The following is an 18,172-nucleotide window of genomic DNA, read 5'->3' as shown; positions in this document are numbered from 1 at the left end:
TTAACTCTGGCAGTATAAATAAAGAATTATTACTATTATTATTATTATTACTATTATTATTATTATTATTATTATTATTATTATTAAGTGTAGAGTATGAAATGGGTGAGGATGATGATGAAGATGAGGTAGGGAGAAGGAGAAACCCGGTGCCGGCACGTAGCCTACTCCTATCGAATAGCACCAAGAGGGCGGCCAGGTTAAACGTCCCCATCTCACGGATGAATCACTATCAACAGTGACGTGTCTTCTCTTGATATGCACTGAAATTTAACCCCGCCGGAAATCGAACCCGGGCCGGCTAGTCTGGTTCGACATAAATGTCTTTCATCAACTTTACCGAAAGTGATGATTCTCGAACATGGAAAATATAATATGTTTGCTAATGAAAATATTTGCTGGTGTCGTGCATCCAATCTAGTCACACAAAATGTGTCCGCAAGAAAGAGTTAATTTTTTATAGCTGCATTGACCCGCGATCCTTAATATTTGTACATATTTTCAACTACTTCAATCAGATGCACCAAACGCTTCAATGCAACTGAATGTACAAGCACAATGTGTGATCCTGCACTGAACAGAAAGCTAAGCGGAGGTTCTGCAGTGGCTGGAGGGCCAGACCCATTTTGTTGGACGGAGGGAATAATTGCCCCCACCCGGCGCAACCTGAGAATCATGAGCTTGATGACTGTAATCCTCCCTTCATCCCCGCACCCACCACGCCCCCAGCACACAACCCTCGATTGACTCGCAGCACCCTCAAACTGCCCAATCCCTGCTAACGAACCGTGGTCGGGGCCTATTTCAAGAAAGATCGTGGGAATGGTTTGGGTTTCACAACGCATTACTGACAATTCTACCTTTCAACAAAATTTATCCCCTCGATTTCTGTTTTAATAGCCTGATAATAATAATAATAATAATAATAATAATAATAATAATAATAATAATAATAATAATAATAATAATAATAATAATAACAACAATAATAATAACAATACGGAACAGCGGAAATCACGTTTTATATTTCAAATTAAGTTACACTTCTTTGAATTTGCAAGTCAATTTTTATTGAGATATTTGTAATAGTAAGGCTACACGTTTCGACTTTTTTTTTATTCGCATTATATTGAAAGTAATAATAAACTGCATGTTTAGTATTTGTGTGTGAGTAGCAACCGTTATCTGTACCCTGTAGACGCACTTTATGTCGTTTATAACCGTTTATTGATATGGCTACTATGAAAATAGTTTCATTTGAGCCGTTCAGAGCAAAAGTGGTGTAAGTCAAAATTGGGTAATGAGGTTTAAAGTAAAAATTCTGTAAGATACAGCGCAAAGTAGCAGTTAAAATGTCTTTCGTGCTATTCACTGACTACTAATAGTTTAAATAAATTGAACATTAATTGCTACTTTGCGCTGTATTTTACGAAATGTTTACTTTAACCCTCATTACCCATTCTTGACTTACACCACTTCTGCTCTGAACAGCTCATTTGTTCTTGTCGTTTAGCCTATTAGGAATACGAATATTTGAACTTCGCGTTCGCAGTAATGAACATGAAGTTGTGATATTTATGTACTATAAGGCTATATATATTTACACATTTTTTTATTTAAACATTTCATTCTTTCTTTTCAAGTCTCGGGGTTAATTTTCGGCCTAAGTAGCGCAGTCGGTATAGCGCTGGCGTTCTGTGCTCGAGGTTGCGGGCTCGATCCCGGTCAGTAGATTTACTCCTGGGGGACAAAATTCCGGCGCACTGGCGACACTGATATAACCTCGGCATTTGCGAGCGTCGTTAAATAATAGTACATTATGCAACGAGCCTGTAATGCTAGTAATTAAGACGCGAGTACGTTTATGAAACGAGCGCAAGTGAGTTTCATAATTTTCATACGAGCGTCTTAATTACCATTATAGTCAAGTTTCATACGACTTTTTATGCTCGACCATATTTCTAACTTGAAATTATTCAGAAGTATTCATGTTATTCTTATCTGACTGGGGAGCGGAACTGACCTTGTGCAATACCTCGTAAATTGTGAGATGTGCGCAGACGCGAAAGTATTGATTTTTTCGAGAAACAAATGTCATTGACCTTGATATAATCTAGAGAGTAAAATAAACATTAATCTTGATATAACCTTGAAATTGATTTAGACATTGAAAAACTAGGTGACAAATTCAATTTATTTGAATAATATTTACAATTAACGCTAATTATTATAGTAACAGAACATAACCTTCTGCGACAGTATTGGATTTCCAGCCTCCGTGACGTTTCGTTAGTTGTCTTTCGATTGCATATCCGAGAATAATCAATACTTGCGCTTTCATATTGTTACAATGGTGTTTTCTGATTGGTGGAACACCTGAACTTTAATGGATAGGTGTACTTTAATGAGGTCCATTAAAGGGCTGCTACCAGGTGCATAATTACTACATTTCGGCATGGTCGGGCATAAACCATTAAGAATAATGTTTTCTTGGGACAGTATTCGTGAGGTGAAAATGATTGCATTATATAAACATCAGAAGCATACATATTTTAACATGATTCCGTCGAGTGCCAGTTTAGCTTTGTTGGTTGAGGTGCTGTACAGTACCACTAATCCATAATTCGCGGGTTCAAGTCTTGGCCAGATATAATAAATAATTAAATAAAATATTATACAGTACATGTGACTATAATTCAATGTAGGTGATGGTGGTATTGTAGCAGTAGAGCATAGACAATGGAAAAAGGGAAGGGGTGGTAAGAAGGCAAAAATAGATGGCGGTTTCGAGGGGGTGCGTATGGGGAAGGACAAAGGCTATTTTCTACCTAGTCTACTGGCTATACGCAGAAAATTACTTCTTCGTCTTAAAGCTTCACGTTTTCGCTTGTAGAGATCTCCACAAAGAGTAATGTAATGGTGTAAGGCTGGGTGACCTAGGTGGCCAAGAAATGACATCACCGCAACCGATCCAACGCCCAGGATAGATTTCATTTAGGTACTGGCCGGCTGGAATAGGCTATGCAGGGGATCCATCTTGTTGAAAGTACATCCCAGCCCGCGTTCCCAAAGAAATATGCTCCAAGTATTCTGACAACATATGACGAAGGCAACAGTACAACCTAATGTCGCTTTCGTTACGTCTGCATCAATGTGAGCAATTATGAGGAGGAAGAAAACGAGGCCCATGCCTGTTATTTTCAAACTACTGAGAATAAGACATACAGTATGCTTTTACACATCGGCCAGTGTATGGGACCGGTGCCCACCCAGCATCGTGATGCACTTGGGGAGCTACGATAGGTAGCGAAATCCGGTTGGGAATGCCAGCTATAACGGCTGGAGGGATCATCGTGCTAATCACACGATACTTCCATTCTGGTTGGATGATCGTCCACCTCTGCTTCGGCATGTGGGCGTGAGGCCAGCAGCCGGCTGGCCGGTCTAGGCCCTTCATGGGCTGTAGCGCCACGGTTGCATTGTTGTATGCTTTTCCACATACAATAACCCTCAACGCAAGCTCTTTCTTCCTGTATTTATGGATGAGAGAAGAGGGCAAATTAATTTTTTGAAAGAATGAGGCTTATGCAGAATTCATAGTGATTTACTTTACCTCCAATCCGCTGCACGGCCCGATTGTGCAGCGTCGGGGAGCAGCGCTAAACTTTGTTTAATGACTGAACAAAGCCTCGGAGGATCGCCGTGGAGCCACCCTTATTAACGGTGCGGCGAGGCGTGTGTGTTGTGGACGGAAGCCTGTGTCAACACGTTCTTTATACGCAATAACATATGGCGACGCGCTGTTTTAAACAAGCCGCAACAGGTACGATCTGTGCTCTGCTGATGCGACCACTCTTAAGGCCGGGCCGCAATAAACCGGGACGCGGAGGACGTGAACGTGAAGATTTTTGATTCACAATAAACCGAGAACGGAAACGGTTATGCATATCGATATGTGTGACAAGAACGATATGTAAAGTCGATATTACGCATTCTGACGTTAGGTCTATTTGTGTATAACTGACGAATGGTGTTCTCTCATGAGTACAAGAGAGCCAACACAAACACAGATCGCACGGAATAGGCCTACTCAATCCACGGGGTAGTCTGGTCACATATACACGTAGCATATATTGAAAGTGATTCTACTGAATTTCTGAGCTAGTTAGAAGCGATGCATGAAGAAGAAATTACGTCACGGCTCCTTGCTGCAAAATATACCACGAACAAATAACTTTTTGATGACGATAGAGTGAATCTACATTCTAGTACATTCTCTTTGCCTGCTATATCGAATTATACATGATTCCACACCCAACTACCTTGCCTCTCGGTTTACTCTGTTAGCTTCATATCATAATTGTAATACACGTTCACAGCACAATCTGTTGTTATCAATACCACGTCATCAGACATCTCTGTACTCAAGTTGTTTCTCAACAGCCATGGCCCGCTCATGGAATTCGCTGCCGCTGGAAATCAGGAGTAGTCTTAATCCTCAGTTGTTTAAAATTAGGTTGTTTAGAAATATTTTAAATGCACAGAATTAGTTTTTTTAGGTATAATTTTTATTTATCATTATTATTATTACTATTATTATTATTATTATTATTATTATTATTATTATTAATATTATTTTACACAGTCATTACTTTATTTTTCCATTAACACTAATATCTAGGTAATTGTCATTGTCTCAATGTAACACGTGCTGTGCTGATCATACTAATTGTACTATTCCTTTAGTTGTGAGATTATATTCATATGTATTAATTCTCTTTTTTTTAAGTTAATACTGTATGCTAGAATGTATTTTCCTGTTTGTGATTATGTATTCAGTCTCTTTTTTTATTATATATATTTTTTTATTATTGTTATTTTAAAGTTAATACTGATTGTGTATATGTATTCAATATCTCTTTTTTTACTTAATTATGTTTATTATTATTTTCAAGTTAATATTTGTATACCGGTATGTATTTTTCTGTATGTGATTTGATCCTGGTTGAGTGGAAGAGAAGGCCTGATGGCCTTAACTCTGCCAGGGAAAATAAAACTATTAATTATTATTATTATTATTATTATTATTATTATTATTATTATTATTACTATTAATCTAGACGGCTGTGATCGGAAACGAGAACGGCAAAATTAAATGTTCGCCAACCTTCACATTTCCGTTCCCGGATTCCGGCAAGCTTCTCGTTAATTGTGAAAGTTCATATTTGAGCAGGTATATCATATTTCTTTCAACAATTTTTCTGTTCTCGTACTCGTTTCCGTTCCCGGTTTCTTGTGCAACAGCTTTTAGACGCTTTGTGCAACATGACACTTCACCCTGTAAGCAAGACAAGATGAAATCAGGAAGCCTTGAACTGCCGAGAGGGACGTCGGACGTCCTGGAAGAAAATGGAAAAGCGATGTCAGTTTATAACTTGAATACGGTTTGCTGGGTCGGGATGGTCAGCGCCTGTTCTTCCTTTCTTATTCCCCTTTAATCCGACTTGCTCACCACTGCGGGTAGGGGACTGTCCACCAATGCGGCATGACGCAGGGCCACCGCTGGGACATCACAAGACACTGACACTGGCTTCAAAGATACCTAACTTAGAATTTTCTGATGGTGTAAGAAACTTTCTCACAACGGATAGGGCATATGTCAAAACCAAATATTATATAAAAATGGATAAACTTTGAAATAGTTCCGCTAGCTCTCAATAGGTGACACTATTATCATACACTCATCTGAATACCTTTATGTCAAAGGAAGCTAACCACTGAAATCTATATTTATGTTAAAGTGAACTGAGCCCTTGGCAGCAGAAGTGGTGTAAGTCAAAATTGAGTAATGAGGTTTAAAGTAAAAGTTCTGTAGCACAGAGTAGCAATTAATATGTCCTTCGTGCTATCCACTGACTACTAATAGTTTAAATAAATTGAATATTAATTGCTACTTTGCGCTGTAGTTTACAGAATGTTTACTTTAACCCTCATTACCCATTTTTTACTTACACCACTTCTGCTCTCAACGGCTCAATTAAAGAATTAGAGCGCATCCTTAAAATGATACAGGGCTATTTCTGTATCTCTAAAGTATTTAAATAGGCTACATAAATAATACAGTGGAAACAATAACAGTGGTCTACATGTAACTCCTGACGCAAAGAGTTGGTGTGTGCATCTTCGTTATTCTGTCGTTTAAGCAGATATAAACACAAAATACAGGAGACTGCTTCCCTGTATATTAAACTGCTTTGACTCGCAGTGCTCTCCGTATCAAGCGAAGCTAGTTATGATCGCAGTACACCTAACTTGTATTCAAAGTGGCCAGACGCAGAGCACATATTTTAACTCCTTTGGCAATAATAATACCGAAAATGTGTCTTCTAACGTGAAAAGGAGAAATAAAAAAATAATATAAAAACATAGTAAAGGCTATACATAACTAAAACAATGATTACAAAATCTGCCACCTGCAGAAAACTGCCTTTAAAACAAAGAGTTAAGCTGACGCGACAGCAGGAATTTGCTATCAATACATAAAGTCGTAGTGTACAGACTTCATTCTCTACACCAGCCGTGAAGAAAATGTGATCGTGCGCCGAGCCACTGTGTAACCTGCAACGTGCATAGCACCTATGGAGGGAGGCGGACACCCGAAAGGGAAGTGAAGCAACTGTCTGACATATTAACGGATTTTCATTTTCTTTACGTCAAGCACTTAAATATAATTTTATACAGTATAACATTACAAACTAATGTTTAGTACGTGTAACGAAGAAAGAAATGAACAATAAAACATAGGACACATTATCACAACCTAAAATTAACTTTCTTCAGAATGTCTCTGCGACAGAGTTTCAAAATCAGGAATTATGTCACTTACTGCCAGTCGTAGTTGATCACGAAGGTATTTGTCTGTCAGTCGTGATCTAAATTTGGTTTTTACTATTTTCATTGTTGAAAACAATTTTTCATAAACGTAGTTGTAGCGATGTGGCTTCAACAGAGCAAGCGAAAGAACGAAACTTCAGATATTTATTTTTTGGCAAAGATTCGAAAAGTTCAACATTTGTCAAGTCCTTACAATCATCTAGCTTTCTTCTAACATCACATTGTAAATCTGCGGTCTAACCGCATTATTCGTACATCTGCTGAAAAAAGAATCGACGTAGGCTACAGAAATAATAATAATAATAATAATAATAATAATAATAATAATAATAATAATGATAATAATAATAATAACACTTAACCTTTTAATGTTTCATGAGTAACATAAAGCATAATGCCGTTTTATGTTATACAACCGTTTTCCTTGTAATACTTGTGAACAAATCATACATTTAATATTTTCATCATATTGTCAGCAAAAAAATGCATCCTCCCATCCTGTTTTTGTAGAGGTACTGTACATGGTTTCGAGAGAGACATTGCGACGATACTCCACTCGCAGGTCAGAGACAAATACAAATGGAACAGAGTTTGACTCCAGTGAGTGAGAGGGTCGGGGTTGGTAGAGGTAGGAAGCAAAAAAATGCATAGCTATCATTGCGAGCCACAATGTGTTCGCGAGTCACGTTTTCGCCACGGCTGTTCTACACCATCTGACGAATTTATGTAGGTCTACTTGATTCTCAAGTAAAATGAATTTTAAGGGCCAAAGTGAAATTTCAGTTTTCTTAAAGCTAAGTTATTTAAATTAGAGACATGAAATTTTATACAGTTACCACGTTGTGTATAAACAGTCTGTGTACAAAGCTTAATCTAATTTAGTTAAGAACTGTATGACTTATTAACATTTTTGTAAATTAAAATGGCATTTTGAAAAATCGCCCACAAATTTCAAAATTTTCGCCTGAAACTGTTCCTACACACCTATCAGACTCTCAGAAACAAAACTTGATGTCAGGGGCTTCCCTTGCGGTTACTAAAAAAATAAATTAAATAAAAGTATTTGATGCAGTCGAATACAAGAATTGTCAAAAATGCAAATATATAAAAAAACATTTATAAAATAAAATATGAGATCTAAAGGAAGTGTTATTAAGCACACATTCAAGAATATTCACAGAAACTCAAGCATCTACTACAACATTTGTAGCATTTTGTTAGAGGAAAAAGTACAAAAATACTAAGCCGAGAAAAACTATAAACTTAACTAAATAACTGCACCAAATTTTGACCATTTAAATTCACATGATGCCAGTCACATACTAGCTTCATCGATATCATTAGTAGTGATTTATTTATTCAATATTTGATCTTTTTCAGTTAATTCTGACACTTGACTTGCACCATACCACACGTTCATTACAATTACAGTATTGGATATCGACAATACATCGCCATGTAAGTATTTTCCATTTAACATATCATATAAATTAAATGTTAAATCCGTTAAAATTGGGTCATCAACTTATTGAATTCAATTACTTCCAGATTGGAGGAACAGCATTATCGACAAAATTAAATATACATCATTAATCAACATCAAACAACCCAACGTATAATACATCGGCATTTATAATAAAACCATATAAACTTGAAAATATTCAAATAATCACGTGACACAAACCATGATGCATACGTTTCTGAATGGTGGAAATATATATTATTGTGAAACAGAAATAGGAATATAATAAATGTAATTACTGTAATTTTGCAACTCTTCACTTTCATAATACTTTTTATCTTAGTTTTATATTTTATTATTTTTATCACTTTTTAAATCATGTCATTTTATTATCTCATATGTGAAGACTTGCATTCATATATATATATATATGTGTGTGTGTGTGTGTGTGTGTGTGTGTGTGTGTGTGTGTGTGTGTGTGTGTGTAAATCAATATTTTTTGTAACTATACGTGTATTTTAAGTAAGTGACAATCAAGGCAGTCATATAGAATGTCAATGTGTATCACAGCAATGTTGGTTTTAATATGTCTCATTTTGCATGCCACTAAATATGTTTTGTATTTGTAGATATTATGTAGAGAGCACAGATATTGCTGAAATGTACTTCGTATCTGATGATGTTGGCGTAGACCAACAAAAACGTTCATATGTCTTTTAAATATGTAATGTAAAGGTGTAGCACCTTAAACATATGCTGTGAAGTCAGTGACTGAAATAAATACTTTTAAGATACAATATAGACTTCTCTGAAAATTAAAAATGAATTGCGTGAAAAACTAGTTTAGAAGTTTGGCACTATAGCACTATACAGATCAAACGATCAGATGCAGTTTTTTCTAACTTTTAACAGGTGAATGGATAGTTCTATGGCCTGGAAATTTGTTAAGGGCTACTTTAGAACTTGAGCAATTTTTAATGAGAAAAGTAATTTTTGACCAAAGACGACAAAATTTCACAATATTTCATGCCTGCTCTGGAAACTGAAGGTGCTCGAGCTGCTTGTTTGTCGTCCACTCTCAAATCCGCACTAAACTTTTTAAATAAAAAGCAACAAATCGGCGCGAGAGAAGAGAGCAAACAGCGGCGGCAGCTGTGTGTGCAAACAGGCGGGCCGAAGGGTTGCGGCGGTTAATTAATGTCTGTCTTGATGTCTGTTTAGGGGTTTCCTAGTCAAACACAAGGGGTGCGGCGAGAGTTGTTGGCGACAATGAAGTTTCTTGTAAGGGTCACATGTAATAACGCTCATCCCACGCCCGGGAGCGATCCACTCGCTGAAGGAGCGCTGAGCGGAGCGGAAAATCGACAATGCAACATCTTTCAACGCACGCGTGTCCTCTTTTGTTTCCATCCACGACATCCAGCAGTTTCTCTGTGACAAACAACACAATGGACAACGCCCAATTAATAACGGACCATTTGTTGCTTTGCAGCGACGCAAACACGCGATTTCGGAGCGAGTTGTAGGTTATGGTCGCTTTCAGATAGTGTAAAGCCTACTTCACGTGCCGAGAAGAATAATGGCGGAGCGAGGAGCGCGCTCCCTGCTGGCGAAGTCACGAAACGATTCCGAAACAAGATAGCAGCAGCGCCACGCATCTATAAATAGGAGCAGCACCTCTCAGGCCCGGCCGGCGGACAAGGCGCGTCCGCTGATACGCCACTCGGCGACGACGGCGCTCGCGATTAAAAGTGTCCGACTGGAAATTACACCACACAGGCTTCTGCTTTCTTCCCAGTATTCAGGCCCAATTGAGCGACACGACGTGTTAACATTATTACGCATCCTGGGTGAGGACTCTTTAGTAGCGAAAATTTCTACCAGCCAGGCGTTTAAGACAATTTCGGTAAGTCGCTAGTCAACAACACGTAGCACTGGCACTCATATTTGGAGTTGCAGTTGGCTCGCTGACTTCGTAACAAAACACGTACACCTATTTGTACAAAATAGCCAAGAGTGAATTCATAGCATTACTCGCATTTCTACAAAGTAATCCAGAATGAGTGCATTGCAAAAGTCCTATTTCTACAAAATAATCCAGAATGAGTGCATTAAAAAAGTCCTATTTCTACAAAATAATCCAGAATGAGTGCATAGCAATAGTCCTATTTCTACAAAGTAATCCAGAATGAGTGCATAGCAATAGTCCTATTTCTACAAAGTAATCCAGAATGAGTGCATTGCAATAGACCTATTTCTACAAAGTAATCCAGAATGAGTGCATTGCAATAGTCCTATTTCTACAAAGTAATCCAGAATGAGTGCATTGCAATAGTCCTATTTCTACAAAGTAATCCAAAATGAATGCATTGCAACAGTCCTATTTCTACAAAGTAATCCAGAATGAGTGCATTGCAATAGTCCTACTTCTACAAAGTAATCCAGAATGAGTGCATAGCAATAGTCCTATTTCTACAAACTAATCCAAAATGAATGCATTGCAATAGTCTTATTTCTACAAAGTAATCCAGAATAAGTGCATTGCAACAGTCCTATTTCTACAAAATAATCCAGAATGAGTGCATTGCAATAATCCTATTTCTACAAAGTAAACCAGAATAAGTGCATTGCAATAGTCCTATTTCTACAAAGTAATCCAGAATGAGTGCATAGCAATAGTCCTATTTCTACAAAGTAATCCAGAATGAGTGCATAGCAATAGTCCTATTTCTACAAAGTAATCCAGAATGAGTGCATAGCAATAGTCCTATTTCTACAAAGTAATCCAGAATGAGTGCATAGCAATAGTCCTATTTCTACAAAGTAATCCAGAATGAGTGCATAGCAATAGTCCTATTTCTACAAAGTAATCCAGAATGAGTGCATAGCAATAGTCTTATTTCTACAAAGTAATCCAGAAGGAGTGCATAGCAATAGTCCTATTTCTACAAAGTAATCCAGAATGAGTGCATAGCAATAGTCCTATTTCTACAAAGTAATCCAGAATGAGTGCATAGCAATAGTCCTATTTCTACAAAGTAATCCAGAATGAGTGCATAGCAATAGTCCTATTTCTACAAAGTAATCCAGAATGAGTGCATAGCAATAGTCCTATTTCTACAAAGTAATCCAGAATGAGTGCATAGCAATAGTCCTATTTCTACAAAGTAATCCAGAATGAGTGCATAGCAATAGTCCTATTTCTACAAAGTAATCCAGAATGAGTGCATAGCAATAGTCTTATTTCTACAAAGTAATCCAGAATGAGTGCATAGCAATAGTCCTATTTCTACAAAGTAATCCAGAATGAGTGCATTGCAATCGTCCTATTTCTACAAAGTAGTCCAAAATGAATGCATTGGAATAATCCTATTTCTACAAAGTAATCCAGAATGAGTGCATTGCAACAGTCCTATTTCTACAAAGTAATCCAGAATGAGTGCATTGCAATAATCCTATTTCTACAAAGTAATCCAGAATAAGTGCATAGCAATAGTCCTATTTCTACAAAGTAATCCAGAATGAGTGCATAGCAATAGTCCTAATTCTACAAAGTAATCCAGAATGAGTGCATAGCAATAGTCCTATTTCTACAAAGTAATCCAGAATGAGTGCACTGCAATAGTCCTATTTCTACAAAGTAGTCCAAAATGAATGCATTGGAATAATACTATTTCTAAAAAAGTAATCCAGAATGATTGCATTGCAATAGTCTTATTTTTACAAAGTGATTCAGAATACGTGCATTGTAACAGTCGTATTGCTGCAGAGTAAATTAGAATAAATGCATAAACTTAGCAATAGCCTAGTCATATTTTTACAAAGAAAAAACTCAATAATGAATGCACAGCAATAGTCTGAAATCTGCAAAGTACACTGAAATGAATGGATAACAAACTATCTAATTTTTAAAGCAATAATTACTTGCATTTCTAAAACTTAATCAGTGCGAATGCTTAACATCTGAAACAGCTCCACTTGATGTTCAGAGTTGTTTACGTGGTTATATGGTAGTAGTTCCAAGTTCCCAGATACAGGCTATGAGGAATCGAAGTCTACAATCTCCATCAAATGTATATTTTCCGATGTGCGACAAAAGATCCTTGCATCTGTGACTAGGCTTTTGAAAATGTGTAGAGTTGGCAACAATGGGCGGGCGGGTCAGCGGCTGATGAGCAAACACAGACGCCGCTGCCACTGAGTTCATCAAATAACGCACCCCGCATATTGACTGCGCGGGGTGCAATCCAGCCACCCCTCCTGCTATGTTTATTTTATTGTATACAATCAGGTCGTCTAATAGGTGGGCCGCGACGCTCGATCAGTGAGGCCCTGGCTCAAATCACGCCAAGACAAATGCAGTCCGGCGGGCTTCCACACCGAAAATCGAACCTCGGACACGTTACTTACATAGCCACAACAGCGGACAACTACTATTGCTACGAAATGAGAAATAGACTGTATCACACTGTTGCAAACAGCACCCTCATTGCTTCCGATTTATGCGCACAACATTCATGTTTATATGGAGGACGTAGTCAATAATTTAATCTTCGTCGTAGTGTTCATGTTTCTGTCCCATAAAATGTCACACTCCACACAAAGCACTTCAATCGTCACTTAATGTTTGTGTTCTGCAGAGTTAGTGTTAGCCTATACAATGCATTAAGTATGAGTTTGTATACATGTCAGTGGAGTGACAAAATGTTAAACACACAAATTCCACAATTTGGGACATCTGGCCGAAATCTACGGCTGACCACTGGGATCCAGAATACAAAGCAGAGATTAAATGAAAAATACAATATGATTGCGGAGAGAATACGGAACAATGATAAATTTAAAAATAAAGTACAATTTGATTTCGGAGAAACATGAGATGAAAATACATTGAAGAGTAATGAAATGAATTAAAAAAATTACTTAGTATTATACAATCTCTCAATACCATTAGACGAATTTTGTTAATGTCCTCATTAGAAAATTTAAGAGAAAGGAGAATGGTTTTGGTTAACTTAAATGAAGTTCCCCTAACGCCAAAAAGAAGTCGTTTCACTTCCCATGTATTAATATTCATTTTGTATCTCTCACTGAAGTGAGGAATACATGGGTTGTAAACAGACTTCTTTTCATCGTTAACGTTATTGGCTTGTTGATCATCCTTCTCAAAACGGACAGTGGGGTCAAGACATACACAGGCCTACCTGTATTTTATTGTTCTCTTAAACTAAAGAATTATAGCTAATACATTAATATGCAGTGAAATATTATGCCTTCCCCTACTTCTTACTTAAAATGGCTTTTAAGGAACCCGGAGGTTCATTGCCGCTCTCACATAACCCCGCCATCGGTCCCTATCCTGTGCAAGATTAATCATATTCTACCTCTCTCAAATACATTTTTATATTATCCTCCCAACTATGTCTCGGCCTCCCCAAAGGTATTTTCCCCTCCGGCCTCACAACTAACAAACACTGGATTCGCTCATGCGTGCTACCCTTGGCTGTGGTCATCCCATTCCGAGGCTTATGTTGTGGCTTCGTAACGAGCTGTTTTTTACGGTGATGGATTGTTAGCCCTTCGCCCACCCCCAAGCTGGAGGACAACCCCTTATCGGCTTATTCAATATATTCACAGCTATCCTCCATAGGCTATCAGCAGGCCGTCTCCTCTATCCGCAACCTGAGGACGCGCCATGCTGTGCTGATAGGGATCCTCCACACATGGCTTCTCCTACTGAATAATAACTAATTTTAGAAATTATGCAAGAATTCGAGATACGAGTGTCATGGTGTGACTTTTCTGCTTTTTTATATTCAGTTGCAAACGTTACAAATAAACTGAATATTCTTGAAAATCAACTTGATTCATTACCACAAATATTATGCTGATCTATATTTTTTTTAATAATCCGTGGCGCTACAGCCCATGAAAGGCCTAGACGACCAGCCGACTGCTGGCCTCACGCCCACATGCCGAAACAGAGGTGGACGATCATCCAACCAGAATGGAGGTATCGTGTGGTCAGCACGATGATCCCCCCAGCCGTTATAGCTGGTATTCGCAACCGGATTTCGCTATCTATCGTAGCTCCCCAAGTGCATCACGATGCTGGGTGAGCACCGATGTCATACACAGGCCGAAATTTCATGAGAAAATTTCTTCCCCCATGAGGATTCGAACCAGCGCGCATTCCGTAACGCGAGTCCTAGGCAGGATGCCTTAGACCACGACGCCACGGCGCGAGACGCTAATCTATATACTTCATGTTAATTTAAGTTTGATTAGAGTAGGATTGTTAGGTTATGTGCAACACTTTCTCACGGGCAAGCCATTTACAACACTAGATGCGCTGCAATATGCAATAACATTTGCTGTATAATTTCTATTATTGGTATTTTGTTTTTCACGGGAGCGGGCATTTAAGGATGGAGGAAATGTGGGAGGGACGACTAAATTGTAGTGAGATTAAAACAACGTATGAATAGGAAACGCTACTAACCTGGTTGTCGCAGGTGACTGTGAGGGTCCAGCGATGTCTTGGACATGCCGCTGAGTGTGTTGGTCGCATATCCTGCAACAAGACAACAGCAATGTCAGTATGCTTCACATAATGATCATGTCTGCACTACTGCGTGTTCAGTTCAAAATATCTCATGACTCACTGTATGCCCTTCACGTGGCTAGTCGATGAGCCTAGAGAATTCAATCTTCCTACACTTCCGCAGAGGCGTGTTACCTATGTGCCAGAGAAGTTGCCTAGCAAGTACGGCGTTCATTCTGAAGAGTACTTACCGATACGTACGGTAACGCCGGGTAGTGGCAGGAATGTGAACTGTTTGGAAACACGTACTGAGGTGAGTTTTTTCTTACTGTCGGGATATGGGGAGAGGGTTAAGACGATTACTTACGTATTTGTTGACATTAACTTCGACGGTCAACATGGACACGGAGCATTTGATTTGTGTTGTGGAATGTTACCGTACGCAAGCGATGATAACAAATACCCTACGTACGACTTGCCCGCGCAAAACACAGTTCGAAAGAGGTTATGGTAGCACACAGATTTTACAGACCGCCATCTGTTGCTACGACATTCAAGTTATACCGTACACGTTCTCAAGTTCAGATTGAGCGCCTTGATTAATAGGCAACTTCTCTGACATAAAAGCTGAAACTCCCTTCAAATCGCTGACTCACAACTGTGACGTCATGACACACTTGGAAATGAACACCCAGTATATCAGCTATTACAACAATGCTGTAATAATTCTAATTCATGCAAAGATAATGCAGAAAAAATCAACTGAAATAGCGGAACGAAATGTTGATGCGGTCTAGAAACTCAGATGTCGACTTTCTACCATGAAGGAACACAAGATACTGCTTTGTTGGTGTTTCGGGCTGATGTACGAGGGATGCACTCATCTCCATGGAGATGCGTAGTTGTTATTTATTTCTGTGCAAGTTGCTTCAAAACTTTTTGTGTGTGTGAACGATTTAAATGGATGACGAAAATCCATCAGGTCACGTCACTCTCCGACATCAAATATCTTCCATTAAAATGCAAACTTTACGTGGACGTATGCTGATGCAAGTTGATGAGTTGTTTTGATTCTACAGTAGACCGTAGCGCCTTTTCCCGACGGTTTCCACGTTTCCGTGAAAGTCGTATTCCTGTAGTAGACAACCAACGCCTTGGATGACTGAAATCATTAAAGGACTTCACTGCCAATGGTTTAGAAGACAGACGGCTGGCATGTGCAATAGACCCTTATTGACCAATTACAAGTGGGAAACTCTACCAAATGAAAAATCCACTTCGGGATTAAAGTTTTACAGACGTGATGCAGCTGTGACCCCAGAGATGAATTTCAAAGGAGAATTAAACGGCATCCTTCAGCTACCACAACGCTGGGAAGAAGTCGTAGCATTCCAAGGGGACTACTTTGGTGCAAGTGGATTGGAGAAACAAAAGGTGTGCCAATTAAGTAAGTTTGTGCTTTACTCCATCGAGGTGCGTGAGGGCTAACCCCAGTGTTACAGTTTATGGAAGAGGGGGCACCTGGCTGCTGGATATCAATTGCAAAGGAAGCTCTTAATAGGAAGGAGCATTCTCTGGAAAAAGAACTGAGGAAGAGACTAGTGAGTGTGGCATTGTATGGGGGTAGAAACATGAATATTACGACGAAGTGAAGCGAAACGACTGGAAGCATTTGAAATGTGCATATGGAGAAGAATGGAGCGTGTAAAATGGACAGACAAGATAAGAAAAGAAAGTTGTACTACTGCAGAAAGAGTGGGTGAAAAAAGGATAATGCTGAAACTGATCAGGAAGAGAAAAAGGAAATGGCTGGCTAAGAAGAAACTGCCTACTGAAGTATGCACTGGAAGGAATGGTGAACGGGGGAAAAGTTCGGGGAGAAGAAATCAGATGATAGACAACTTTAGGATGTAGTATGGACTGTACCCATATACGGAGACTAAGAGGTAGGCAGAAGAGAAGAGCTAGGTTCTGCAGAGGAAGATCTCCCTTTAGACAGAAAACCATGAATGAATCAAAGGTCCCGGGTTCGATGCCCGGCCCCGGAACAATTTTTCCCTCGAAATTATTCAATGAATCAATTTGTATATCAACATGAGTGTAATAATAATAATAATAATAATAATAATAATAATAATAATAATAATAATAATAATAATAATAATATTCTAAAATACTAAGCAAGGCAGTATTAACACACCAACACAGCAGTTTGTCCTCTTCCTGACCTTATATGCAGTGGCATGCTGTCGGTGAACGCTTCCTATAATATCAAGCATCAGGATTATCAATACCGCAGTTCATATTTTACAGTGTTTAATCTCGTTCCCAGTGTCGGAAAGCGGGAAGTGCCGAAGCATTGTAGGCCTACAGATTACTATAAGCGTTGTCTTTTCTGAACCTGATAAGGTTTCAAATTTAATAGGAAATATTTTCCTTTCGAAGTTTGGCACCCTCTAGGCAATGTATTCTGCAGGGCCTACTACTATTTTTCTTCTTGGAGGTTGTTGACCTAATAGACTAAGGCTAAAATGTTAATACTGTACCAAAAATCACTCAAAAATTACATTACAAATTAAAACATCTTCCGAATTAGAGGCCATTATCATGTTACGATGCATCATCATTTCTATGGTACAAATGTTATTCCATTCAGAAATTATTCAGTTTATGTCCAAATAATGTAGGTGAGAGTGGAAAATCTGACTTCCTTGTTAATTTTTTTACTTGACATTTTATCATTTGTTTTTATTTTTATACGTGTAATATTGATATATCATGTTATTTTAAAGTAAGTTTCCAGTTTCAAATGACCATCATAACTTTGGAAAATTTTTAGATTCTGAAAAAAATAAAGACACCAATTTGCTTGTAAAGAAACGGGAGTTTATTATAACAATATGATGTTGGTTGTGTTTATGTTGGAGCGACGACAAGAGATACCAGAAACGGTACTAGTCTGGAGACAAATATTGGCGAAGAGCAGCGCTGCGGAGTCTGGCTGCTAACAACGGTACCAGCAACGAAAATTCGGGACTCTGGTTCGAGTTGGGAGGAGGGCAAGACATCAAAAAATTTATTTCCTCAGTTTTCCTCAGTCTATTATGGGGCCAGAAAGATAAAAATTGCCATAACAGATTTATTTTGGACAAATTATGGGATGAAGTGGCAATGGAATCGAATTCTACACGTGAATAAATGAAAAAAATATATTGTTAAACTTATGTTACAAATCGGGTATAAATTTATTTTTATGAACGTTGACATTTATT

At 38.3% G+C, this 18,172-nt stretch overlaps 1 protein-coding gene across 3 annotated transcripts in view; it reads right to left on the bottom strand.

Annotated features, from left to right (window-relative positions):
- The window catches only part of Ets65A (DNA-binding protein D-ETS-3), a 420,065-nt gene that overhangs the window by 64,200 nt on the left and 337,693 nt on the right, over positions 1–18,172 (bottom strand). For all 3 annotated transcript variants that reach the window (XM_069844799.1, XM_069844800.1, XM_069844798.1), the window contains one exon: positions 14,859–14,930. In XM_069844799.1, coding sequence (XP_069700900.1) covers positions 14,859–14,930 — 72 coding nt within the window. The remainder of the gene's footprint in view (positions 1–14,858; positions 14,931–18,172) is intronic.

The sequence above is a fragment of the Periplaneta americana genome, chromosome 14 (genome assembly GCF_040183065.1).
Source record: "Periplaneta americana isolate PAMFEO1 chromosome 14, P.americana_PAMFEO1_priV1, whole genome shotgun sequence".
Taxonomy (NCBI): Eukaryota; Metazoa; Arthropoda; class Insecta; order Blattodea; family Blattidae; genus Periplaneta; species Periplaneta americana.
This window is presented reverse-complemented; position numbering and strand designations above follow the sequence as displayed.